Below are 25,154 nucleotides of genomic sequence, written 5' to 3'. Positions count from 1 at the left end.
AGACCCAATATAGATGTATGCTTCGCCCTAACCCAATTCTTTCCATGGATTGCTTACACCCTAACATGCTTTGAGATGTTATGCTAAGCAAAATTAAGGCCTTAATTGCTATAAAAATTAACACAGCTGCCAGTATCTCTACTGCTTCGATTATTTATCTCTGACCGTGATCATTGTGATGGCAGGTAATGTAATTCTAATTGTAGTCAGTAAGGGCCTTCATGACTCCCTTATCGAGTAATGTTTGTTAGCAAGCTCTATGGAACTTTGTTTATATCCAAAGCCTGGCTGTCGAATAGGTGTTGAGTAGGGCTTAAGCTAGCCTGACTGTTATCTCAAGAATTTACTTTTACCGGCTATTAGACTGCTGCACTCTCCAACCTGTGGGCTTACATTGAAAGTTCCCACGACAATCAGACTGCCAGTTAGGTTCTTTAGATCATCTTCGATAAGTTCTAGCTTATTCCTGTTCATTTGAAAGTGACCATTCGGGAGAAATAACACCTGATTATAATGGTATTAGAAACAGCTCTCCAGACTTAGCCTTGTCCGGCAACACGGTTCACGACTTCGCGTCGCCTCACGTCTTTTTCGTTTGATGAATATAAGTACATTTAATACATCAGAGTCCGATCTGGAAAATTAAGTTTTAATTTTATAAGCGTATCCAGAACGAAGTTGTGCCACAGTAACATAGGTCCCACGAGTCGTTGTAAAGAGTTGGTAAACTACTTTAAAAACTCTTGAATACGCGCTGTGGTCAAAGGAGTCTGCTGGTCAGAGAAATAGAAAAGGAAGTTCCATTATTCTATACCTTTAGGAATATATTGAGCCGTAACAGAAGTAATGATCCTACGGAACTTTCGTTCTCCTTACTGCTGCTGTTTATTTGAATGGTAAAGCAGAAAAAAAATTTTAAACGCATATCAGTTGGTGGCTTGCTTCCTTTTAAAGACATTGATTAAGCGATATATATTTTCTTAATTATTAAATTGTGTTAATCTCAACAGTGATCTTCAGTGTGCGCGGTTTTTGTTAACAAAATATAAAAAATTATTAAACAATTTTCAGAGCAAGTGTTCAAATTGTCAAAATCGAATTGTGAAATTATGAAAACGGTGCAATATTGTATTAGTTAATAAATATACAGTTATATATGAGTTTATCAAGGTGAAGAGCTGATAACCTCGAGTGCATAGCGTGTTTAAATTTGTTTTGTGTTGTGTTCTTTTATTCTCAGCTGTTGTTTAAGAAAAAAAATTCTAATCTCATTTCAAGAGCAAAAAATTTTCAACACACAATTGACTATGGCCACAACAATGATTTCACTGCCGGTGAGTGCGCAGTTTTCAATAAAAATATTTCGAATACAATCCACTTAAATATGTAAATCTCGAATGACCTTGACATCATAGATTCATATATACACCGAAAGGAATGAAGCTAGTAAAATTAACCAATCAGGTTTCTTGTTCGCGAATAAACAGACATTCAGTAAAATTATCGTATTATGGTTAATTCAACCGAGTTTTCAAATTTACTTCAGCCAGCAAATGTCAATGTTATGCAAATGTTTTGTTGCAAGCAAAGCACAAGAAGAAGGATTTGACATTTGCTTTGGCTAAGGGTCCTGCCACACTTTAAAGTGAAATTATTTTTCCCACTTGCTGGTACTTTTCTAATATTTTTCATAGTTATAAACTGCACTTTAACAAATGAATAGGACTCAAAATATGTTAACAGGTATTTTTATGTTACAGTGAGAAGGTTTATAACAGCGATTTGCAAAATTTTGTGTATGAATGGACAAGGAGAAATAAACTTCAATTGCCAAGTCTGAAGTTCCTTCATATTTGCAAACGCAATATCTTGCGTAATTGTGACGATGTTACTGGCATGCATAAGATTGTGTTGAACGCATCTATATGAAAAACCTCATTGTGTCTCGGCCATGATGCTCACGGCAGTTACGAGTTCGTTCTTATGGTCAGTGCTGCCACTTCCAAAACCAATTTGGTGATAAATTTAAAAAAAAATACTGTGATAGATTTCTAAAAAAGCGTGGTAGAATTTGCAAAAGAAGACTTGGTCCAATCAAATGGAATGATTTTCATTGTACCCGGCAAGTGTCTACCGATGTCGCTACATTGTTTTTTCTATGTGAATTGTGGGAAATTTTAAATTGTGTAAAAGTAGCTACACTGGTTATGACCATAGTATAGGTCTACAAGTAGGATATGTAGCAGCACGCACATACACAGCCACGCTCACCTGATAAAATGCTTGTTCTTGTTCGTTTTTTTTTTGTGGATGCTATTTGGCACTGTTGTACTTCTTAGGTCCAAGAAAAGTTTAGTAGCTGCTAACGAAAACTGCGTAAAATTTTTATTGTAAAATTCAAAGAAATATCCTTATTTACTTTCAAACGAGCGCTTAATTACTTCTCCCTTTAAAATCCATATGTTTTGGACAATTTTAATTAACAAATTGTGATACTTTATTACCAGGGACGATTGCTAAAACATGACCAAAACCGTTGGTGGAAGTATTAATATACGCGTTTTTGCCTCGCTTCCAATAATTCGAATACTTTTTCGCCTTTAGGCTATTGATAACAGGACAAAACGCTTCTTTTCATATCTCTTTCTACTATTTTGGACGGGTTATTGCAGTTGACATCGGTTTCAAACTGTTTTTCGCGGAAAACTTTTGAACGGGTAGAAAAACTTAGCACCCGTGTTTGTATTCTTAATACTGGAATAACTACGCGTCCTCAGATACCCGAATTCAAGACTTGTGTATAATTTTCTGTAGGACCCATATAGGGGCACCTCAATTACATACTAAATTCGTTCAAAAAAATGTACCATCACAGCAACCCATATCTGATATTCCGCTCCTTTTTTTGTTTCCCTGCGTCGCTTTCCACAACAGCAACCCCGTTAATTTTGACATTTGTTTCAGTGTCAAACGCATGTTCCACGCAGGTTCCACTGAGTTCCACAATAGTTCACACTGACCGAAGTGTCAGACGGCAGTGTGTTAGAAAGAGAAAGGAATTGTTTCCTTCTCATACATATCATATCGGTTACCCACTTCCTCTGCGAGTGCCCAGCCCTCGCGAGCCTGCGGTACCGAACTCTATGCAACTATGTGTTTCCCGACTTAAGGGCGGTGTCAAACTGCCGCATCAAGGACATCAGTAAGTTTATAGTTTTAACCAAGTGGTTTGAGTAAAGCAATACGCAGGGTACATCAGCCAACACATAATTGGTTCCAGGAGAAAGTGCATCAAAATGGCGCCTAGAGCGCTACTTGGGCCCGGCTCCATAGCCGGGCAGCACAGCAACCAACCAACCATACATATCATACTTGTAAACCTGTACTATGGTTATGACCATCGTGCCACAGAAATCTCTGTTATATCAACAGCTACTGTTATTCTAACGTTGACGGAAATCTGTTGTTTTAACAGTTTTCTATGGTATTCTTAGAGTGGCATTAATAATGGCCGTGTTATTTTTTACTTGCATGTACATACATATGCGTTTGCGACGAAAAAAAAACCTCATCAGCAATTTCACATAGTAGTAGTGTATGGTTAAATAGACACAAACCTTTTCGGTCATAGTATACAACGCATACTAAAATCAAAAGTGCACCATAGTGGAGACACACTTTAGTACTTTATGCGCAACAATTTCATAAGTGCAAGTAAGGTTATGCACTTAGCACTCCACATGAAGTTTATGTATGTATATTAGACTGGGTCAATTTATTAATCGATATATCGCCATCGATTTTTCGATAGGATTTCGACTCAGGAAAAAAGGGTTCCACTACGCATACCCAAAAAAATAATTTTCGAGCCTGTGAAATTAAATTTTTTTTTTTTGATTTTTAAGGTTTTTTCAAGACTACTAAAAAAAATTTTCATTTGATTGTAAAAAAATATTTTTTTTCAAAAAACTCTTATCGCCGACGTTTTTTTAGCGGACATTTTTGGGTCGGACATGGTATACATATGAAAATATTTTTAGTAGGTCATGAAAAATCCTTAAAAAGCGAAGGCGAAAAAAAGTAAAAAAAAATGAAATTCCGCAGGCTCGAAAATAATTTGTTTGGGTATGCGTAGTGGAACTTTTTTTTTCGTGAGCCCAAATTCTATCGAAAAATCGATGGCGCGATATCGGTTAACTTTCGCCCATACAAATCGACCCAACCTAATGTATATGCTTGTAAAAAAACAGCTAATGTTAGTTAATAGTTAACAGAGCAGAGCTAGGCGGCCACCGTGGTGTGATGTTAACGTGTTACGCCTGCCACACCGGAAATTCTGGGTTCAAGCCCTGGAAGAAGCTACACAAAAATCTCGAAAAAACTGTTTTTTCAATTAGAAATAAAATGTCTGACCTTTTGTGTTTAACTGAGCTGAGGCTTACGTTTAATCAACTTTTTTTTTGTTGATTTTACTGTTGAAACACTAAATTTGGAATCAAAAGTTTGTGTAAAATTGATTGAACAGCTATTTACGATGGACATAAATTAACAGAAATATCAGTTTACTTGACTCGTAATTTGGTTGATTTTACTAGTTTTTTTCTTTCAGTGTACTTTTTAAATAGGATCATACTGGTACTATTTTGATATAATTTCGGGATTATTTTAACAACTATTTCGAAACTTGTTTAGAATCATTTAGCAAGGTTCACAAAAATTAATCTATGAATACGAAAAGCTTTCGTTGTTAATGGTTGATATTGACGTATTATCGGCTTTTTTTCGAATAATTATCAGTAATATACTATATATATGTCGTCGATAACAACTCCGATAAAAACTCGATTACATATCGATAGAAAATCGATAACCTTTTGATAACAAACTGATCGCAAATCAGTAGTTTTTCGATAACAAATCGATATGTTTTCCATAAAAAAATCGAAAGTTCTTCAATAGCAAATCGATAACTTTTTAGAAACAAATCGATAGTGTTTCTATAAATTTTCGATAGTAAACCGACAAGTCATCGATAATATTTGCAAATCTCTTTCTCGTTTGTTCCTCACCGATAACTAATGCATAACAAACCGATAACTGATTCTAGATAAATGTAAAACACGCTTATAAACTGTTGATAACAATCCGATAACTCGTCGATAGCGGTTGTTTTCCTTTCCTTGCCTTTCATTTCTTTTCCTTTCCTTGCCTTTCTTTTCCTTTCATTTCCTTGCCTTTCCTTTACTTTCCTCTTTATTAACCTCCTCTCGTGTGAGCATAAGACAATTTTTCCCAACACACCAATTTGTTCGATATGCATTCACTTTCATGCTCTAATTTAACAGAGTTATTTGGTTCATGGAGCATGAAATAACAGCCAACAACATTTTATACGTGACATACATATCTAATACTAGGGTGATTTTTTGTTCAAACGAAATGTTATTCAATATCTCGTTCATAATTCGCCGTAGCACTCCTCTATTAACTTCCAATTACTTACCGGTGATTTGTGTAAAACTGCGAGTGTATTTATGCCATGAAAAGCTTCTCAGTTAAAACTAGTCTGCTATGCATATGCCTTTTGGAGTCAGCGTAAAATATGTAGGTCCCGCCCATTTGTAGGAAAAATTAAAAGGAGCACGACGCGAACCGGAAGAGGAGCTCGGCTGAATCTATTCGGAGGTATATCGCGCCCTGTATTTATATGTTGCATTTTTAAAAATGTAAAGTTTTCATATTATTGCATACACCTAAAAAAATTTCTTCAGTGTAAATTTATATTTCCTTTGAGCATATTAAGAAAAGTTTATGTGCGTTTTTATTACCCTAGTACTTGCTTATATATTCAAGTAAGTCATTGTGAGCATTATAATTAATAAATTATTGCAATTTTCCCATTCTACTTATGCTTCGATTGCCTTGCAATTATTAATTACAGTAGGTTCTTGTTGAACATTAACAGCTGCAACATCTTTGCAAAAGGGTTTTATAATATACTAGAATTCGCCTAGTTATTTACATCCAAACAATGCAGACGTCACTTTCCCCGTGCTTTCTTTCCCTTCCTTCCTTTTCATCTCTTTTTCTTTCCTTTCCTTTGCTTTGCTTGCCTTTCTCTCCTTCATGTCCCTTCCTTTCATTTCCTTTACTTCCCTTTCCTTTCTTTTCCCTTACCTTCCTTTCCTATCATTTCTTTCCTTTGTTTCCCTTTCCTTTCCTTCCCTTCCCTTATTTTATTTTATTTTATTTTATTTTATTTTATTTTATTTTATTTTATTAAAATAAATTTTTTTACTTTACTCCATTTTCTTTTTCATTAATTTAATTTTGTTTTATTTTACATTATTTTAACTTTATTTAATTTAATTTAAATTTTTTCAATTGCGTTGTACTTTACTTTTTTTATATTTAATTTTATTTTATTTTATTAACGTAACAAAATAGTTGCAACCAACAAATCGTATAAATACTTCCACTATGTGTTCTTGTGTTTTTTGTAAACACTATGATTATTAGCAAAGAAAATTACACATTTAGTCTTATTTTGTGATTCTCTCATTTGATCGCTAGATCAAATCCGAACCTCTAGAAGTCCTTACGGGCGAGAACTCAATTTGTACTTCAAGCGGATGAAAAAGCAAAGGTGTATTATTTTGAACTCGCTTTGACATCCATACGAGTGGTAATGATTATGATATCTCCTTAATTGATACATTCGCAGTAACATTCGTATGCATATATTAGGTTGTACTTATATTATTCTAAAATGTATTGTGGCGAATATTGACGAAGAATATTTGACACACATAACCAGCAGCTTGAAGCAAAGAGATTATTTCACATACACATATTTAGTCATCACCTAAGAGCAAAAGTTGCTACTCACACGTACACACGCATATAGCTAGAAGAAAAAAAAAATACACATATACATACATGTATATAGCTCAGTAAGTAAGTATGAGATACAACTGTTCCAGAAGGCATGTTCATGAAGAGTCTAGGCCTTAGGAGAAATAGGTGACCGAAGCTAACTGAGAGTATAAAAGCAGCGCGGTGCAAAAGATAATCGATCAGTTTGCTTTTAAGAGGCTTTAGTGAAGTACGCGATAATTATAATTGTGTAATACTACTCCCAAAGTAGTCTTAATAAAGAACGTTTTGTTATACTGAATATTTAAAGTTATTTATTCGACAGTTCAGAGATTCGAACGTTAACAGAAGCTGCAAAATAATCAGGAATTTCCCAAAAATCGTTACAGTATTAATAAACGTGGAATCAAGTATGAGATACAACTAATCCAGAAAGCATGTTCATGAAAAGTCTAGGCCTTAGGGGAAATAGGTGACCGAGGCTAACTGAGAGTATAAAAGCAGCGCGGTGCAAAAGATAATCGATCAGTTTGCTTTTAACACGCTTTAGTGAAGTACGTGGTAATTATAATTGTGTAATACTACTCCCAAAGTAGTCTAAATAAAGAACGTTTTGTTTAACTGAATATTTAAAGTAATTCGACAGTTCGGAGGTTTGAAGGTGACAGGAGCTGCAAAATAATCAGGAATTTCCCAAAAATCGTTACAGTATTAATAAACGAGGAATCAATATTAAATATTGGATTGCTCGGTTATTGTACCCAAAGGATGAAAGGGTAATTACTCCGTCATAATTCGTTTTTGATATTAATTTAAGCTTGCAATTTCTCGAACTTCTTCGAGAAGAGATTTTTCGCGAGATTCTGGAATCTCCTATACTCATCAAGCTCGCGAGCTTTTTGACATTCAATTTAATCGATGCACTGGCTGTTTAATATGGAGCTTACGATTTCTTCTGAAGCATAAACGAAAGTTTCCACAACAACACATTAAAAAAACACCGAAATTCATAGAATACTGCCAATGCAGTAACTTAATTGAATGTCGAGAAGCTCGCGAGCATTTCGATTATTTCGAGATTCGAGAAGCCAAGTTCTTGTTTTCTCGGGTCTCGAGATTCTCGCTTGTGTTCGAGAAGAAATTGTAAGCTCTAATATTAATCCAAGTATTTTTGTACTGGGAGTTTTCTCACAAAGCAATATCAAATACACGTAGCGTCCGTAGTGTGAGTGTAAACATTCTCATTCTTAGTTGAAATACGAATGAAAATTAATATTTTAGCGCTTAATTTAACTTTTTTGAAAATTACTTAATATTTAAAGAAACATTTACTGACATAAATAAAAATAAATGTAAGGCGCGATAACCTCCGAAGAGATCTAAGGCCGAGCTTCTCTTCCAATTTGTGTCGTGCTCCTCTTGATTTTTCCCTACAAATTGGCCGGACGGGACCTACATGTTTTATGCCGACTCCGAACGGCATCTGCAAGGCAGATGAGTTTTCACTGAGAGCTTTTCATGGCAGAAATACAATCGGAGCGCTTGCCAGACACTGCCGAGGGGCGACCCCGCTTAGAAAAATTTTCTTCTAATTGAAAAATCTTATTTCTAAAATTTTGATGTTGCTTTGCCCGGGAGTTGAACCCAGGGCATACGGTGTGATAGGCGGAGCACGCTACCATCACACCACGGTGGCCGCCATTTACTGACATATTGAAGTTTTTTTAAAATGCATGCATTGCTGATTGAGAAGACCTATCGATACATTTCGATTTGTTTATACCTAAGTATTATAGTTTGGCCATGAAAGGTGCGCAAAACTTTCAACTTGCTTATTTGTATATAGTAATGAATGTCTAAAAGTACCTCAAACTGACATTATGGACACTCAAGGAAAAGCACCCAAAAAATGTTATTGTTTTCTGTGCGAAATATAAAACTCGAAAATCAAATATTACGAAGCCCTTTTTTTTTAATTAAACTTGTAAAAATTATTTTTGTATACGGAATAAAACGGGTTTCTAGCTTAGGCGACAACACTTTTCCTATCAATCAGCTGTCCCTTTTTGGCCTACATCGACAGTATGAAGGTTTTATTGCAAATAACCGACAATTCCACGCATGCCAATCCTCTTCCTATAATTCATTTAAAAGTCATTTAAACGTTGACTTGTGACAGCATTTTCATATATTCTGTATACATAAATAAATTGTAGCTCGGATATTACAAATGCGGAGAATAAATGTAATCACCAACTTTTGCAAAGACAATATAGCGACATTTGCCGTCATAAGCATAGTTTCTTTAGGTGCCTGCTTCTTCACTGTAGCAATAAGATATTAAAATGGAATAGTTTTAACCCAAACATTTTACATGTACCAGAAGTGTCTATATGATAATTCTCAAAGCTTATTTCTGGAACTAATACAGCAGTAATGGAACCAACTACATATACATATGTTACGATTCATGAATCAATATCGGGTGATTTTTAGGAAATGCCCGATATCAGCATGAATTCAAATTGTTTTCAGCTGAGTAAATTACGAAAAGTATTATTACATTTGGTTGTATGCAAAAAAGCTAAATTCACTATCAACGAATTTGTTTCAAAAATGTTTTCTCAGAATAATTTCAATATATGTATTTTAGGGAAGGCTGTTTAGAAACAATTATCAGATACAGCTCTTTTTAAAGAAATTCTGAGATTGTGTTTTCAAACTAGCAGCAGAAAGAGGTTAATATCCCTCAGAGCACATAGTTTGCCGTAAACGTTTACGTGTTTCAATAACTCACATAGCTGTGAAAATAAGGCTAATTAATAGGTCTCGTGATATTCGATTAATCGAATATTCGAATTATCTGAATGCTCTAATATTAGATTCACTCCCGGAAGGTTTTAGGGACTTTTTCTGAGTTATTTTATTTTGGGGGAATTATGTAATAAATTATGTAGCTGTCTTTGGGGCATTTGCGGACTATTTCGATGTTTTTCCTGGGTCATTTAGGTATCACCTCGGTGTAATTTCGGGATGGTTTTGTGGGCTATTTATGAGTAATTTTAACCTTCCTATACTCTCGCATTGGTCTCTGAGATTGACGAAACACATTTTCGTAATTATTTTTATGCACGAAAATCTGGAGAAACCGAGCTCTATGCTAGCTGTCGGACTTGTGGCTTACTTCGTTTTAGTGCACGCTGTGCGTTCGTGCGAAGCGTACGTGTTGTAGCATTCGGCGCCAATCGGTCGTGAGACCGACGCGAGTATGCCCTGATTGTTATGGTGAGGCTCAAAACTAAGCCAAACATAGATAAATATATGTATACTTTGATATGTATTTTATTATTATTAAGAAGTTTATTTTGTTTTTAAGAAGAAGTTCAGATTTTATTTTTGTTTTCCTTTTACTTAAGAAAAATATCTCAAATTTGAAGACTGATTTGTGATAGGCTGAGAGTCTGTAAAATAATTAATAAATGAAGTATTATGCACACTTTTTTGTTTCACTATGACCTAAATTTTAAAATAATTATAATATTTAAAAAATAAAAGCATGTAAAAAAATATATTGTAGGGGGTACCTACGAACTATCGGTCTGTGAGACCGTACGCGAGTATAGATGCTACAATAATTGGCGCGAGTATAGGAAGGTTAAGATCATATTTAAGAAGATATTTAGGGATAAATTAGGGACTATTTTGTGGCTCTCCGTGGTCGTTTGAGGTCTTCTAGCGTTATCATCACTTCCGGGTCTGCTTTTGGTTCTTTTTGGAAGAATCTCCTTTTTATTTTGGGGCCCTTCCCGGGGGTAATTTTACGAGGACCCTGAAATTATTTAAAAACAGCCCCAAATTAGTCCCTAAAATCATCACGAAATTACGCCGAAGGTGTCCCCAAGAGAAACACTCTAAAAGTAATTACGACACTAGCGTTGACATATCTCTGAAAAAAAAAATGCAATTGAGAATCAGGTTCTATATAAAAAGTTGAATTTTTATAATTCTCTAGAAATACCACATCAATAAAATCAAAATTCTCTGCTGGGTACTCACTTACAAACTATTAAATAACTTAATTCATTTTTCCAATCAGTCACATGTCAATCGTGGGAAGATGGGGATTTGTATTCGTAAATGTGCTTCGGCGCTTAACTTCCAGTACATATTTGGCATAATAATTTTGTGCCACATAAATATTCATGAGCAGTGGTGCTTCAGGCTAAATTGTTGTTTCATTATTTTATAACATACATATAATTCTGTCAAAATTTAGATGACAGTAAGTTTACGCGCTCATTTACTTTATTTAGGCATAGTTTTTGATAATTACTGAAGTATGAAAATTATTAAATTTGTGATTTTGAAAAGAAAATAACTGTATCTAATATGGAAGTATTAGTTGTTATTATAAACTACATAAATTTTAATTGTAGGATTTGCATAGATACTATGTCTGGATAATTTTCAAGTCTAAGTGATGTCATGGAAATTATTTGACGATAGTTGAAGAAACATGCTGTTCAACAAATTAGGATCAAAGTGAGATTCGTGTAAGATGGGCTTGATTGAAACGGCATGTGAAAGATTTTTTTTAGAGGAGGAATCATCGAAAGCCTCGAAGCCAGTTTGGGTCTTTAACCGCACTTAACAGCCTATCGTTAAAGGTGATTATAATACTGTAACGAATTTTGGGAATTCCTAATTACTATGCACCTCCTGTTAACGTTCGCATCACTGAAATGTCGAATAAATAACGTGCTTATGCGTGTTTAAAGTAAACTGATTCATTATCGCGCGCACCGCGCTGCTTTTGTACTCTCCGTTAGCCTCGTTCACCTACTCCTCCTAAGGTCTAGACTATTCACGAACAAGCCTTCCAGAATAGTTGTATATCATACTTGGTTATTTAGCTATATGCGTGTGTATGTGTGAGTAACAACTTCTGCTCTTAGCTGATGATAACGTGATGTGTATGTAATGTTGTGTTGTTTTTTTTTTTTTTTTTTTTTTTGCGGGGAGGCTGAAAAATGCCTAATGCACCATAATTGCTGCCGTCGCAGCAACCGTGTGTTCGTTGACTAAAAAACAGCCCCGTTCTGGAACCGTCGCCCACCCCGACACCACTTTCGCATTACTTCAGGGTGGCGTTCCATATTTCTCATTTTTTAAGAGCCTACTGTTGTCCCTGCTTCCAGGTTCCCGCTATTTGCTCTGAGTGTCCATTTAATCGCCACTGCTTCGCATGCGCATTTCTCTGCGCTCCCTCTCAGCATCCATCAGACGTGTCATTACTATAAATGCCATTTTGCTCACTGCAGTCCAGCACTCTTTCCTGTTGCACATATGTGAAACTAAATTTCTCGTGGTAGGTTCCTCCCCAAAGACTCCATGCAAGGTGAGTCTTTCTTCGTGTAAACGGGGTCAGTAGAACATTTCGTGTTCTGCGTTTTCTAACTCTGTGGTACACATTGGGCAATGAGGATCTTCCTCTATCCTACGCTTCCATAAATACTCTTTGAAACCGCCATGTCCACTCATTATCTGCGTGAGATGGTAGTTCAGTTCGCCGTGCTTCCGCTCATTCCATTGAGCTACGTTCCAAACTAGTGTGAAAGTCCAACGCCCTTTACTCGAGGCCTCCCACCGTTCTTGCCACTTAGCTATTGTTTGTGTCCTTGCTCTTTTCTTGTCTTCTTCAGATGGTCGCTCGATATTAGTGTTATACAGATCGGCCATTTCGCTTGCCAGTAAGTCCACTGGGATTTTCCGGGTTAGAACCAGGATCGCGTCGTCTGACACCGTCCGATAAGCACTTGCTATTCATAAAGAAGCAAGTCGGTACGCTGCTAATATATATTTTTGATGGGTCTGTTTAGATCCATACCACACTGGTGCTGCGTATAGTATTATTGAGCTGGTTACTGTGGACAATAGCTGACGTATAGCTTTGCTCGGACCACCAATGTTAGGCATTATTCGCATAAGTGATCCATTAACTTTGGTAATTTTCTCCCCCACCGCTCTAAAGTGCTCTTTGAAAGTTAACTTTGAGTCAATGTGCACTCCTAAGTATTTTAAGGAATCCTTTGAGGTGATTTGATGATCCCCGACAGTTAAGACTAACTCGTTCGCCGACCGTTTGGAGCTTACTAATACCACTTCCGTCTTTTGGCTAGCTAACTCCAGTCCTGTATTGGTCAGCCATTCCTTTATTCTTTCTACAGCGTCATTACATAATGCTTGAAGCAGGTCCAGTTTCTTGGCCACTACTACCACTGCAATATCATCAGCATATCCCACAATTTGCGTGTTTTCTGGTAGATCAATCTTTAGCACCCAGTCATACATTACATTCCAAAGCGTTGGACCGAGAACAGATCCCTGTGGGACGCCTCCTGTGATTTTGTACTCTTTTACTCCTTGATCCGTGTCAAAAAGAAGTGCTCTGTCTTTAAGATAGCTACCTATAATTCTGCGTAAGTAAGCTGGAGTGCCGAAGCTTTGCAGCGCTGCCATTATCTGCATCCAGTTCGCAGTGTTAAAAGCATTGTTGATGTCCAACATAATCAGTGCACAGAACTTCCTTTTATTTTGGCCTCCAGAGATAGCTTCTCCAGCTATATTGACGACTGTTTGTATTGCATCTACGGTGGATCTTGATTTGCGAAATCCATATTGACTATTCGATAAGCCACCTGGTCTTTCTAGAGTCAGCTGTAGGCGCTCACTAATTATACGCTCGAAAATCTTCCCTAGGGAATCCAGCATACAGAGGATGGTTGGTCCTGCTGTTTACCACGTTTCAGCAATAGGACAAGTCTTTGTCGTTTCCACGGGCGAGGGAACACGCCTTCTTGCATACAGGCATTAAAAAGATCAGTAAATAATGTAGCCCTAGTTGTAATCGCGGCTTTAAGGCCTATGTTTGGTACTTCGTCGGGTCCTGGGGATTTGTTATCAGCAACTCTTTTTGCAGCGTCCAGCACCTCTTGCTCTGTAATTTGCGGAATTTCCGTACTTTCTAGATCCTCGCTTGGATAACTCCAGCGATCTTGCGCCGGGAAAAGTGTTTCAACAATAATATTCATCAGTATCGAGCAGGTAGGTTTCTGTGATATCGGTCCTTTAACTTTGGCCATCACAGTTCTGTAGGCTGATCCCCAAGGATCTAGGTCGACATTATCCAGCAGTTCCCTAAAGCATAACTTCTTGCTCTTTTTTATGGCATTTTTAAGTGCCTTTCTTTGTGCGACATAGATGCTGTGTAGCTCTGCATATCGTGGTGATGAGCGTGCCCTCTGCGCTATTCTTCGTGCTTTGTGGCATTTTCTACGCTCTTCTGCAATTTCGTCATTCCACCAATATACCGGAGTGCGCTGTGCTTTTCCGCGACTTCTGGGCATGGCAGCATCACATGCCATACATAGCAACTTAGTGATTTGAACCAACTGGTCTTCCGCATGCGATTCTCGTACTATGGCGTCCTTCCAGATAATGTCAAATATTTGTGGGTCGAAAAGGTGCTGTTTCCATTTCCTACTTTGTCGATGTCTTGCTGCTACCGTTCGTGGAGTTTCGAGCAGCTCTACGCTAATAGCTTTATGGTCGCTGTGTGTGTAGACGTTGCTTATGGACCATTTTGCTCGTCTTGCTATTTCGCTGCTAGCGAAGGTGAGATCTATAATGGATCGTCTGGTACCTGTATCGAAGGTATATATCCCTGCTGCATTTAGGAGTTCTAGCCTCAAAGAAGTAAGGCTTTCGAGGAGAACTCTCCCTCTTTCGTTGGTTCGTCTACTTCCCCACACAGATGACCATGCATTGAAGTCTCCACACACTAAAAGCGGGTGTTTACCTCGTGCTTCAGTGGTGATCCCGTATATCATGTCTTCGAACTCGGCGATGGTCATGCTCGGAGGGGCATAGCAACTGAAGACGTATATACCGTTGATTTTTGCCCACGTGAATCCTGCTACCGTTGGCGTCATAATTTCCTGTGGGAGAAATTTCCCTGGTGCCCAAATTGAGGCTTTCCCTGCTGAATCTGAGAGCCAACCCTGCTCCTGGCGATTTTTGAATTGTTCAGAGAGTACCACTATGTCATATCATCCTTCATAGACTGTTTGGGATAATAGCTCTTGGGCTGCCTCGCAATGGTTTAAATTGAGCTGCAATACCCTCATGAGACAGTCATTTTGCTGCCGTCTCGTTGTGGGCATTTAAAACTGCCTGCTGAATGTTGTCCCCCACATAGCGCACATTTCGGTGCATTTTCGCAACTTGCAGCCTTATGACCTTCCTGGCCGCATTTCCTGCATAGGCTAGACCTATCTACAGTCTCCTTACATTTCTGAGCTATATGCCCGTAGCACCAGCACCTATAACAGCGTGTTTCTTGCTTGAGCTCTCTAATTCGGCAGGAAACCCATCCTACCCGGATTCTTTGCGTATTAAGAACCGACTTGGCATCATCCGCTGTAAGGCTTATAAGTGCCGACTTCGTGCCACTGTACCCTGTGCGTATGCTTTTTATGGCAGCCACATCTGGAAGTTTGATGTTGCATTGCTGGTGGAGGGCGTTGCAAATCTCCTCGGGCGTAGTAATCTCATCGAGATCTCTGCACTGTAGCGTGACCATTTGGGACTTTGTTATAACTTTAGCCGAGTCCTTTAGTACCGCTTCAATTTCTGCTTGGTACGCGCTTGTTTTCCCATCTTGCGATTTTTTCAGCTCTAGTAACAGCTCTCCTTTCGCCGTTCTTCTAATCGTTTTGACGTCATCACCCAGGGATTTTAATTCGTCGCATTTTCTCACTTTACGCAATATGTCGGCGTACGTCGCATCCCCCGCCTTGGAAATGATGATTGCATCCAGCCTAGCCTAAAGTGATTTTTTCTTGCTCTTCTTTTTGGCTAACCGCCACTCTCCCACTTTTGGGCTGCAGTTTCCTCTTTCCGCTCCGTCTTCTCTTGCGTTTCTTGCTGTCGTTTGTGACCCGCCCACGTGCCCTGGCAAGCCATCTTTTAGTGTAGTAGTGGGTTTTACCACGATGTTCTCCTTGGTCGAGTACGAATTATTCCTCGGTCGCTTTCCTGGGGGTGATGGACTTGCTGATTTAACGCAGCTGACGCCTGCTTAATTAGCTCACTTAATAATGGTGTGCCCGTTTGAGCCTTGCTGTCGGAGTTCTTTTTGCAAAGCTTCGGTGTAGCACCCGGCGACAACGCTCCTTGCTTGCTTTCGGCCTCCGCTCCTTTGGGTTTCGTTACCACTTGCGACGAAATGTTAAGGCCCCCAGCCGATGGGCCACGCCCTTCTGGAGAGCGAGCTAGCTTCCTTCCTACAAATGGATTGAACGCCATTTCATTCTCCTGTGTTTGGTTTTTTATTTTAGTATTGTTGTTGCTCATCATTTATTTAATTGGGTCCACACTTGAGGCCGCTATCTTGGTCCGAGTGTGCAGTTAGCTATATAGATCCCGTGGTTGTCTATGCGAAGGCAGGGAGGCCACGTGAAGGTTGACGCAGTCCCTCATGAAGACTGCGTTCAGAGCCAGATCAGTATTAATCGGGAGGATCTCAACCGAACCTGCACCACCAACTTAATGATGACAGCCTTTGAACGTACCCTGCCAAAGTTTTAACGGGACGGAGACGAATGGGACATTAACCGGAAAGTCATTTCGACGGTGTGTCAAGCCGTGTACTGAGATTTCCGAATGCCACATTCGCCAGCCCTTAACAAACATATCCGAGTCGTTGATTCCAGTATACCTTAATTAAGACCTTACTGGGCTCAGTCTTAATGTGACAATCACCTTAAATTTACAAATAATTTACCTCTTTACCTTCCTGAGTGTGTATCCCACGTCGTATAGTTGCCTCCCTATCTTGGGTAGGTATTCCCTCGAAGCAACCCTGTACTAGGCTGTGGATACTTAATTCATCTGCTCGCCCTGCCACTGGAGGTTCTCAGGGTGCTTTAGGCCTTTTAAGCCAAACCCTCCTCACCAGCCGCTCTTGGTCGAGGGCTGCTTATTTGCTATTCGCAGCTAACCTAATTAATAGGCCGTTCACTGTCCGCCAGCAGTGACCCCCTTGGCCTGAGCTCATGTACATAAGTGGTACTGCTTGCTTTAATATGTACATGTACATAAAAGTGGCTGCTTGCTTTATTGTTGTTGTGCATTTATTTATTAGCAGCAGAGTGATGTATAAAGCTGCTAATATTCGCCACAATACCTTGCTTTACCAAATCCATGAGCGGTGTATGACTCCAAAGGGAGCAAAGTCGAAGTGACGTATCACTTGCGCGACCTTATCACAGTCTTTAATAACTGCACGCGCGGGAAGCAGGAAAATCAAGCGTGATTTGTATATATTGAATCATTGATACTTGTCTACAGGTCTCATCTCCTGTCCCTTCGTTCGCAAGACTGCGCTTTCACCTCAAATGCGAAGAGAGTTCACTTTTGGGCAAGTGGACAATAAAACATTCTCAATGCAGCTATCTGGTATCTTCTCCGCTGATATTTACTCTATTTGTAGCAATGCTGTCTCTTAGGCTCTCGAAGTTGACCATACAGTACTCTCTGCTCTTCTATTTGCTATGTGGTCGCTTCGTAAAAAAATTTGGCAATCAAGTTTTCCTTTGGAGTCTGTCACCCGAGCTAAGCGGCCTCTTCACCCATTCTAAGCTATGCATACATTTTTTAAAGGGGGAATATACATGTTGACCAAGTGAAAACAAAACAGATCTTTATCGTTTGTGGATAGCAATAGATAAGTAAAAGAGTGGGGAATGTGCTCAATTTTCATTTTGAAATGTTCGAAACTGCATTGGGCAATGCTGAGACGAGGGCATCAGATTTTGTAAATGTGGTTAGTAGCTGAGACATTATGTTGTATAGGCGAGCATTCATTTTGATTCAGTGCGACAAAAAGATTGTAATCACATCCCTTTATACTTGTATTGAAATTGTGCAATTGTGTGTTGTATCTGATTAGCCAAAGGATCAGAACATGATGCAACGATTTATTTACGCTAAGCTTTTAGTAGTATTGGAACTCACGGTAGAGTTGCAGTGCAACCGGTTGCCATTATCCATAAATTGGAAGAGGTTTTAGGTAGATCTTATATCTTATCGAGGTAAGACCTTGCCACTGTACACCCGATTACAAACCAACCAACGAACGTGCACTGAAGTGTTTGGCAGAGAAAATGAAGCCTTCATTGGGTCAGTTATCTACAGATCCATTGTGTGTTAGACACCATACGATGGCAGATACTCTCGTTAAGGATATAATATGAATGTCTCAGTATCTTTCCCCTCAGTACTACCGTTAGTATTCTGTTGGGAGATACGTTGAGCACTAGGCTTTACGTCTATTGAGGTCACGTGGCACCTCTTTCTTTATTTTTTATTTCTATACTCAGCTGAGCAGAGCTCACAGAGTATATTTAACTTTGTTCGCATAACGGTAATCTGTAACGGTATAAACTAATCGAGATAGATATAGACTTCTATATATCAAAATGATCTGGGTGAAAAAAGAAATTCATTTAACCATGTCCGTCCGTCCGTCCGTCTGTAAACACAATAACTTGAGTAAATTTTGAGGTATCTTGATGAAATTTAGTATGTAGGTTCCTGGGCGCCCATCTCATATCGCTATTTAAAATGAACGAAATCGGACTACAACCACGCCCACTTTCCCGATATCGAAAATTTCGGAAAACCGAAAAAGTACGATAATTCATAACCAAAGTCAGATAAAGCGATGGAACTTGGTAGGTGAGTTAAACTTATGACGCAGAATAGAAAATTAGTAAAATTTTGGAAAATGGGCGTGGCACCGCCCACTTTTAAAAGAAGGTAATTTAAAAGGTTTGCAAGCTGTAATTTGGCAGTCGTTGAAGATATCATGATGAAATTTGGTAGGCACGTTACTCCTATTACTATATGTGTGCTTAATAAAAATTTGACGAACACGCCCACTTAAAAAAAAAATTGTTTTTAAAGTCAAATTTTAACAAAAAGATTAATATCTTTACAGTATAAAAGTAAATTATGTCAACATTTGACTCCAGCAATGATATGGTGCAACAAAATACAAAGATAAAAGAAAATTTCAAAATGGGCGTAACTCCGCCCTTTTTCATTTAATTCGTCTAGAATACTTTTAATGCCATAAGTCGAACAAAAATTTTCCAATCCTTGTGAAATTTGTTAGGGACATAGATTCTATGACGATAACTGTTTTCTGTTAAAATGGGCGAAATCGGTTGAAGCCACGCCCAGTTTTTATACACAGTCGGCAGTCTGTCCTTCCGCTCGGCCGTTAACACGATAACTTGAACAAAAATCGATATATCTTAACTAAACTTAGTTCACGTACTTATATGAAGTCACTTTATCTTGGTATATAATATGGCCGAAATTCGACTATGACCACGCCCACTTTTCCGATATCGAAAATTACGAAAAATTAAAAAAATGCCATAATTCTGTACCAAATATGAAAAATGAAATATGGTAATTGGATTGGTTTATTGACGCAAAATATAACTTTAGAAAAAACTTTGTAAAATGGGTGTGACACCTACCAAATTAAGTAGAGAAAAATGAAAAAGTTCTGCAGGGCGAAATCACAAGCCCTTGGATTCTTGGCAGGAATACTGTGCGTGATATGACATACATAAATAAATTAGCGGTACCCGACAGATGTTCTGGGTCACCCTGGTCCACATTTTGGTCGATATCTCGAAAACGCCTTCACATATACAACTAAGGGCTACTCCCTTTTAAAACCCTCATTAATACTTTTAATTTGATACCCATATCGTACAAACACATTCTAGAGTCACCCCTGGTCCACCCTTATTGCGATATCTCGAAAAGGCGTCCACCTATAGAACTAAGGCCCACTACGTTTTAAATAATCATTAACACCTTTCATTTGATACCCATGTCATACAAACACATTCCAGGGTTACCCTAGGTTCATTTTACTAAATGGTGATTTTCCCTTATTTTGTCTCCAAAGCTCTCAGCTGTGTATGTAATGTTCGGTTACACCGGAACTTAGCCTTCCTTACTTGTTTTTTTTTTTTGTTTATGTGTATGTATGTATATACTTTTTTTATACTTGTTGCTTTTAATACATGAAAACATTTTAATGAAACAATTTTATTATTTTTAATGTATTTAATAAATAACGAAAAATATAAGCAACCTGACCACAGCACGGACAAGGCGACAGCTGCTTTGATTATAACTTGTAAATCTTTTCAAAGCCTTTTCTTCCGGGAGTGGGACTCGAACTTGCATCACTGTGATGGTTAAGCATTGCTTGGCTTTTGTAACTTTTCAACCATCGTAGGAGTGCGGGCTCGAAACCCACTCCCGGGTGAAAATGCTTTGAAAAGATTTACAAAGTATAACAGCTGTGGCCTTGTCCGTGATGATGTCACGTTGTTTCAATTTTTTTTTTTTTTTTTATTATTAAATATATTTTTATTATTTGGTTTTTCTTTTGTACTTTTTTTATAGTTTTTTTATGAAATTATTATTTATCGGTACTTTTTAGAAGGCGTGTCACGCCGCAGTTAGAACGGATGAAGAGACCTTGTCTCCAATCCGAGACTAAAGAGAGACTATCTATGAAAATAATAGTTTACCACAAAGCTGTTATTTGTTCTCTCGGTCGATATACAGGTGATTAAACCTGCGCACACAATGGAGCGAGTTCCGCTTCTTCTAAAAATCTGACGTCAACCAAGACCGATAAAATTTGGCAAATGGGTCATGTATGTATGTACATCAAGGTCTAAGGATTTCGAAAAAGAAAAAAACTGCGGTTACCGGCTATTTGAGTGCGCTCACGCAAAGCGAATTTCATAAGAAACAAGGTCAGCTAACACACTATAGAAGAAGAAACCGTAAAGCAATAACAAAACACAAAAATTTTTTAATGTGTTAACGTCACATCACTTTTCCGGCCAATACCGGCGTTGCTATGCCCACAGACTACGGGGCGAATGAGTAACGTCAGAAGAGCGTGCGCAAGAATGCACAGGTGGGCGTTTAGCCAAACAGCATGAAAAGTGCACAGCATAGAAAGGCTTAAAATAAATGACGAAAAAAGACTAAAAATAAATGACGAAAAGCAAACAAATCGAGACTAAGAAGTCTGCGCAAATATTATTTAGCCAAGACAGCTAAAAGAGCGCTAAAAACTACAAACATATAAAACAAGACCTATTAATATATGCAAATGAGAAATATATCAGCGTAGTATGTACTAAGTATGCACATATATAATACCTATGGTCATATGTATGTATGTATATTTGTATACGCATCAAGTGCACTGGTCTCTGTGGTAATGAACTTGACGCGGCCTTCACAATGGTGACCACCTGGCAGCCTCTCTGGCTGCTGTTGCTGCTACTGCTACTGCGGAAGTTGATTATCTCATTATCTGCTTTTGTAATTATGCATATTTTTGGATGTATACATCATTTGTGCTTTTCGTACTTACATATACACGAAAATGCAATGTGAGTTTGTAGATTGTGAATTCATTCTGACAGAACAATTAGCTCGTACCTACACTTTTAATCAATTAAAACCAAAAATAGATTATGATGCTAAAATTGTTTAATTAAATTAATATATGTACATAGGTATGAAACATACATATTGAGCCATAACAACAAGAGCTTAACCAACATAAATGTAACTGTTCAGCAGACGCTGAACTTCCTTTATAAAAGATCGGTTTCATGTTTGTCCGCAAATTTCAGTGCAAAATTAGGAAGTCTTGCAACCGATTTCTAAGTAACTTCTTGTGGAGTCAGAGTCATAAACGACAGAACCCGATGCCAATGCAGCATGAGGGAAACAAATTTCGCCAATTGGCGTAGTAATCGTTATTCGATTCGAGTTTTAATTAACTGCCTTGTAACCTGGAGACCTCAAACTTTGAATATAGCTTAAGGCCATATAAAGTTGATATATTCGAACAAGTCGAATTTTTGGACCGATTTTTAAGTAGCCTGCAACAAAAATGGGAGAGAGTAACGCAAAGCACTAGTTTCGCACTACCGGTTTAATGACTACATCCGAACTGGTGTTTGGTCAGATGCAGAGAGGGGTAGTTGTTAGCCACACTTGTACCAACAGTACTTAAGCCTCAGCTATATTAATTTAGATTAATTACTCAAAGGAACGCTTTCAAAAGGTTTTCAAAGGAACTAGTACTGTCGCTTAATGATGTAGTTCTCCGATGGAGTCTTGAGATAAATTTTTGAGAGACTTGCCATTGAGCTGAAAACTTAGTACCTCATACATATTCGAGAATCCGATTAAAATGCAGTTTATAAGTGGGAAATTCCAATAAGTGGCCCCCTGGACAAGATATATGAATATTTCCACAGCCTAAGAGATAGTTTTGATGACAAACTCGCGCAACCTGACATTGTTACCGACCACGGCAAATATCGACCATGTTTGACATTCACGTCGATGGCATTACGCTGTCGACTGTCTTACACCCAAAAATTTTTGGTGAGACGTTCGATCAGGATCTACATTTCGGCGACCATGCAACCGCAATTGTATCTAAAATCCAGAGCATTATTAAAATCCTCAAATCTCTTGTCGGCAGCTCTTGGGGTAATGACAAAGAAACACGCATTACCACTTACAAAGTAATTGGCCGGCCGATTGCATTGTATGCGTCCCAGATATGCTCGCCAAGCCTAAATACTCACTGGAGGAAAATACATGCCTGCCAAAACATTGCTCTCAGAACCGCTACGGACTGTCTTCGTATGTCCCCAGAACACCACTTACACAATGAGGCGAAAGTACTCACCATTAGAGACAGAAATGAAATTCTGAACCTGGGCATCTCAACAGATATCTGATTGAAGAGGCCAGACCTCCCAGGTGCTTAAGAGGCCATCTCAGTGAGCATTAATAAGAAATACAAAAAAACAACACAAACAAGTTCTCAGGAGTTTTCCGGCGAATCCATCTCTTAAAGAAAAATATCCAGAACTCGCAGAAGATGAACGCACTCTCCCTAGGGAAATGCGTGTCACTCCAACTCAACTTTGATCTGGGTACTGTAAGAGGTTACACTATTACCTATCCAGAATCAACCCCGACATATATAATGTATGTCCTGCTTGCAATGTGTCCCCACAAGACACCAACCATCTCTTCATTTGCAATGTGGAACCAACGCCTATGACACCCCTCTCACTAAGGTCCACCCCTGTTGAAACAGCAAGTTTCCTTGGACTCCCGTTAGAGGATATTAATGAAAACTTTGTGATCGGCCGCGTCTACAAGATGGGGCGAAGCACTGCTACAGCAACAACAAAATGACAAAGACAATGCAAAAAATGGGGAAAAAATTTGTCGAGATAAAAGAATAAAGCTTGAGGCTTCAAAATCTAAACTTATTTCAGAGACCAAGGGGACTGTTATACTTATCGCAAAAAGTTCCGTTAGTAGGTGTACAGATTGAGGTATTTAGAGAAATCGTACGGATGGAAGGGGGAGTCTTGCTATTAGTTCTTAAGAGGCTAGCCAATAAAGAAGAAACATGAAAATTCTCACACATAACAACGGAATTTAAGGGGAGCTGTGAGCACAACCCTTTCAAGGGGTTGCTAGCGCATTTTATAGCTTATCCTACCCAATTTTCAACCTTATCTAGCTATTTCTTAAGCAGACCAGGCTCTGACAACCACAAGTTCCTTATGGAACTAAGGGGTGGGACCGGATTGGCTTTGAAGGTTTCATGTAATGTAATTTTAAATCGCTCCCGTTATGGTCGGGCTTGTATCTTACTGGTGCCTGTTACCGGAACATATCGGATCTATATCCGGCAAAGGACCATCAACATCGATAGCACCCCACATTTTTATATGAACCTAAACCAGGTAAAACTTTTAAAATCGCTTTCTTTTTTAAATATTAGATATAGATAGATACATAGTTGATACGTTATCCTGCCCTACAATATTCATCCTAAGATTTACCGACTCTCTCAGTAAACATAGTCATTTGTCATATCGTAGCTTCGACAACAAAAAAAGTGTATCTTTTTTCCTTCCCCCTCTCTCTGTTTGATCCCTCTATCTCCTTCGTATTTTTCCCATTTAATTGTCTCGATTTTTCTCCCTTCTACTCCCACTTCCTTTCCTCTGCCTTAACCTTCTTCTATTTTTCTTCATCCCCCTCTTCTACTTCCATGCCTCTTTGTCTCTATTTCCCCCCACATTCTTTATTCATCCCCACTTTCTCTGTTTTTCGCCATATTATCGTACTCTCTCCCCCTCTCCAATTCCTACTCCCATCTTTTATATTCATTTAGCATTTAGCATAAGTTTCCCCTTCCCTCTCGTTCTTCTTCTTAACCCTTAACGCCCTTTGTTAGAACCCTACAGCTATAATTTTAAAAAATGTATGTAAAGTTACGAACAAATTTTGCATTCGTCGCTATATATGCATAGAAGATTAAACTGTTCGAAAGCCTGCCTAAAAAAAATTCCAAACAAAGAAGCGGGAAGGAAATGTTTCTCAAATAAGCAGCTAAGATATGCTTGTTTAATCCATTTTCTAACACTACGCCGTTTAGCACTGACCGAAGTGTCAAAACAGTGTGGACCGTGGTGGAACGTGCGTTTGACACTGAACGAAGTGTCAAAATTGCCGGGGTTTCTGACCGATCGACGCAGGGATGCAATAATTAGCGCAAAAAGAAGCGGAATTTAAAATATCGAATACACATTTAATATGAAAAATTTAGTGCATTATATGGGACCTATCGAAAATTTTACAGAAGTCGTAGAATAGGATATCCAAAGACGCGTAGTTATATCAACAGTGAACAAACAGCTGATACATATCTTACTTGTAAACCTTTACAATGACCACCACACCACTGCGGCACGCTTTTCACATCTGCCATTACTCAATACACCGAGCAACAAGGTTGACTCCAAAATTAGTTGTGATATTACTCCGAAAAGTGTTTTTATTCTGAATGCTTGAAATCATATCTGGGTTTGGAGACCCTACATTTATTTGCATATTTTTTTTGCAAGTTTTATAGAAATTTTCAAGTTCCACGAAATTGTATTAAAAAGGAAATGAAAAGACCATTTTTTTTTTTTACATTTTACAATTTTTTCGGAAAAATTATTTTTATGCTTAGAATTGTTTAGGTTTAATATTTTTCTATTTCACAGACA

At 38.2% G+C, this 25,154-nt stretch overlaps 1 protein-coding gene across 9 annotated transcripts in view; it reads left to right on the top strand.

The window, feature by feature from the left end:
* Kap3 (kinesin associated protein 3) overlaps window positions 1-25,154 on the top strand; it is a 154,334-nt gene that overhangs the window by 68,635 nt on the left and 60,545 nt on the right. The window contains exon 2 of one of the 9 annotated variants that reach the window (XM_067784468.1): window positions 1,241-1,334. The exons of 5 other annotated variants lie outside the window; for them this stretch is intronic. In XM_067784468.1, the coding sequence (XP_067640569.1) occupies window positions 1,308-1,334 (27 nt within the window). In that variant the 5' untranslated portion in view covers window positions 1,241-1,307. Of the gene's footprint in view, window positions 1-1,010; window positions 1,335-25,154 lie in introns of all 9 variants that reach the window. 3 more of the 9 variants (XM_067784467.1, XM_067784466.1, XM_067784469.1) reach the window with 3 other exon arrangements.

Source organism: Eurosta solidaginis, chromosome 4 (assembly GCF_040869045.1).
Source record: "Eurosta solidaginis isolate ZX-2024a chromosome 4, ASM4086904v1, whole genome shotgun sequence".
In the NCBI taxonomy this organism is placed as follows: Eukaryota; Metazoa; Arthropoda; class Insecta; order Diptera; family Tephritidae; genus Eurosta; species Eurosta solidaginis.
This window is presented reverse-complemented; position numbering and strand designations above follow the sequence as displayed.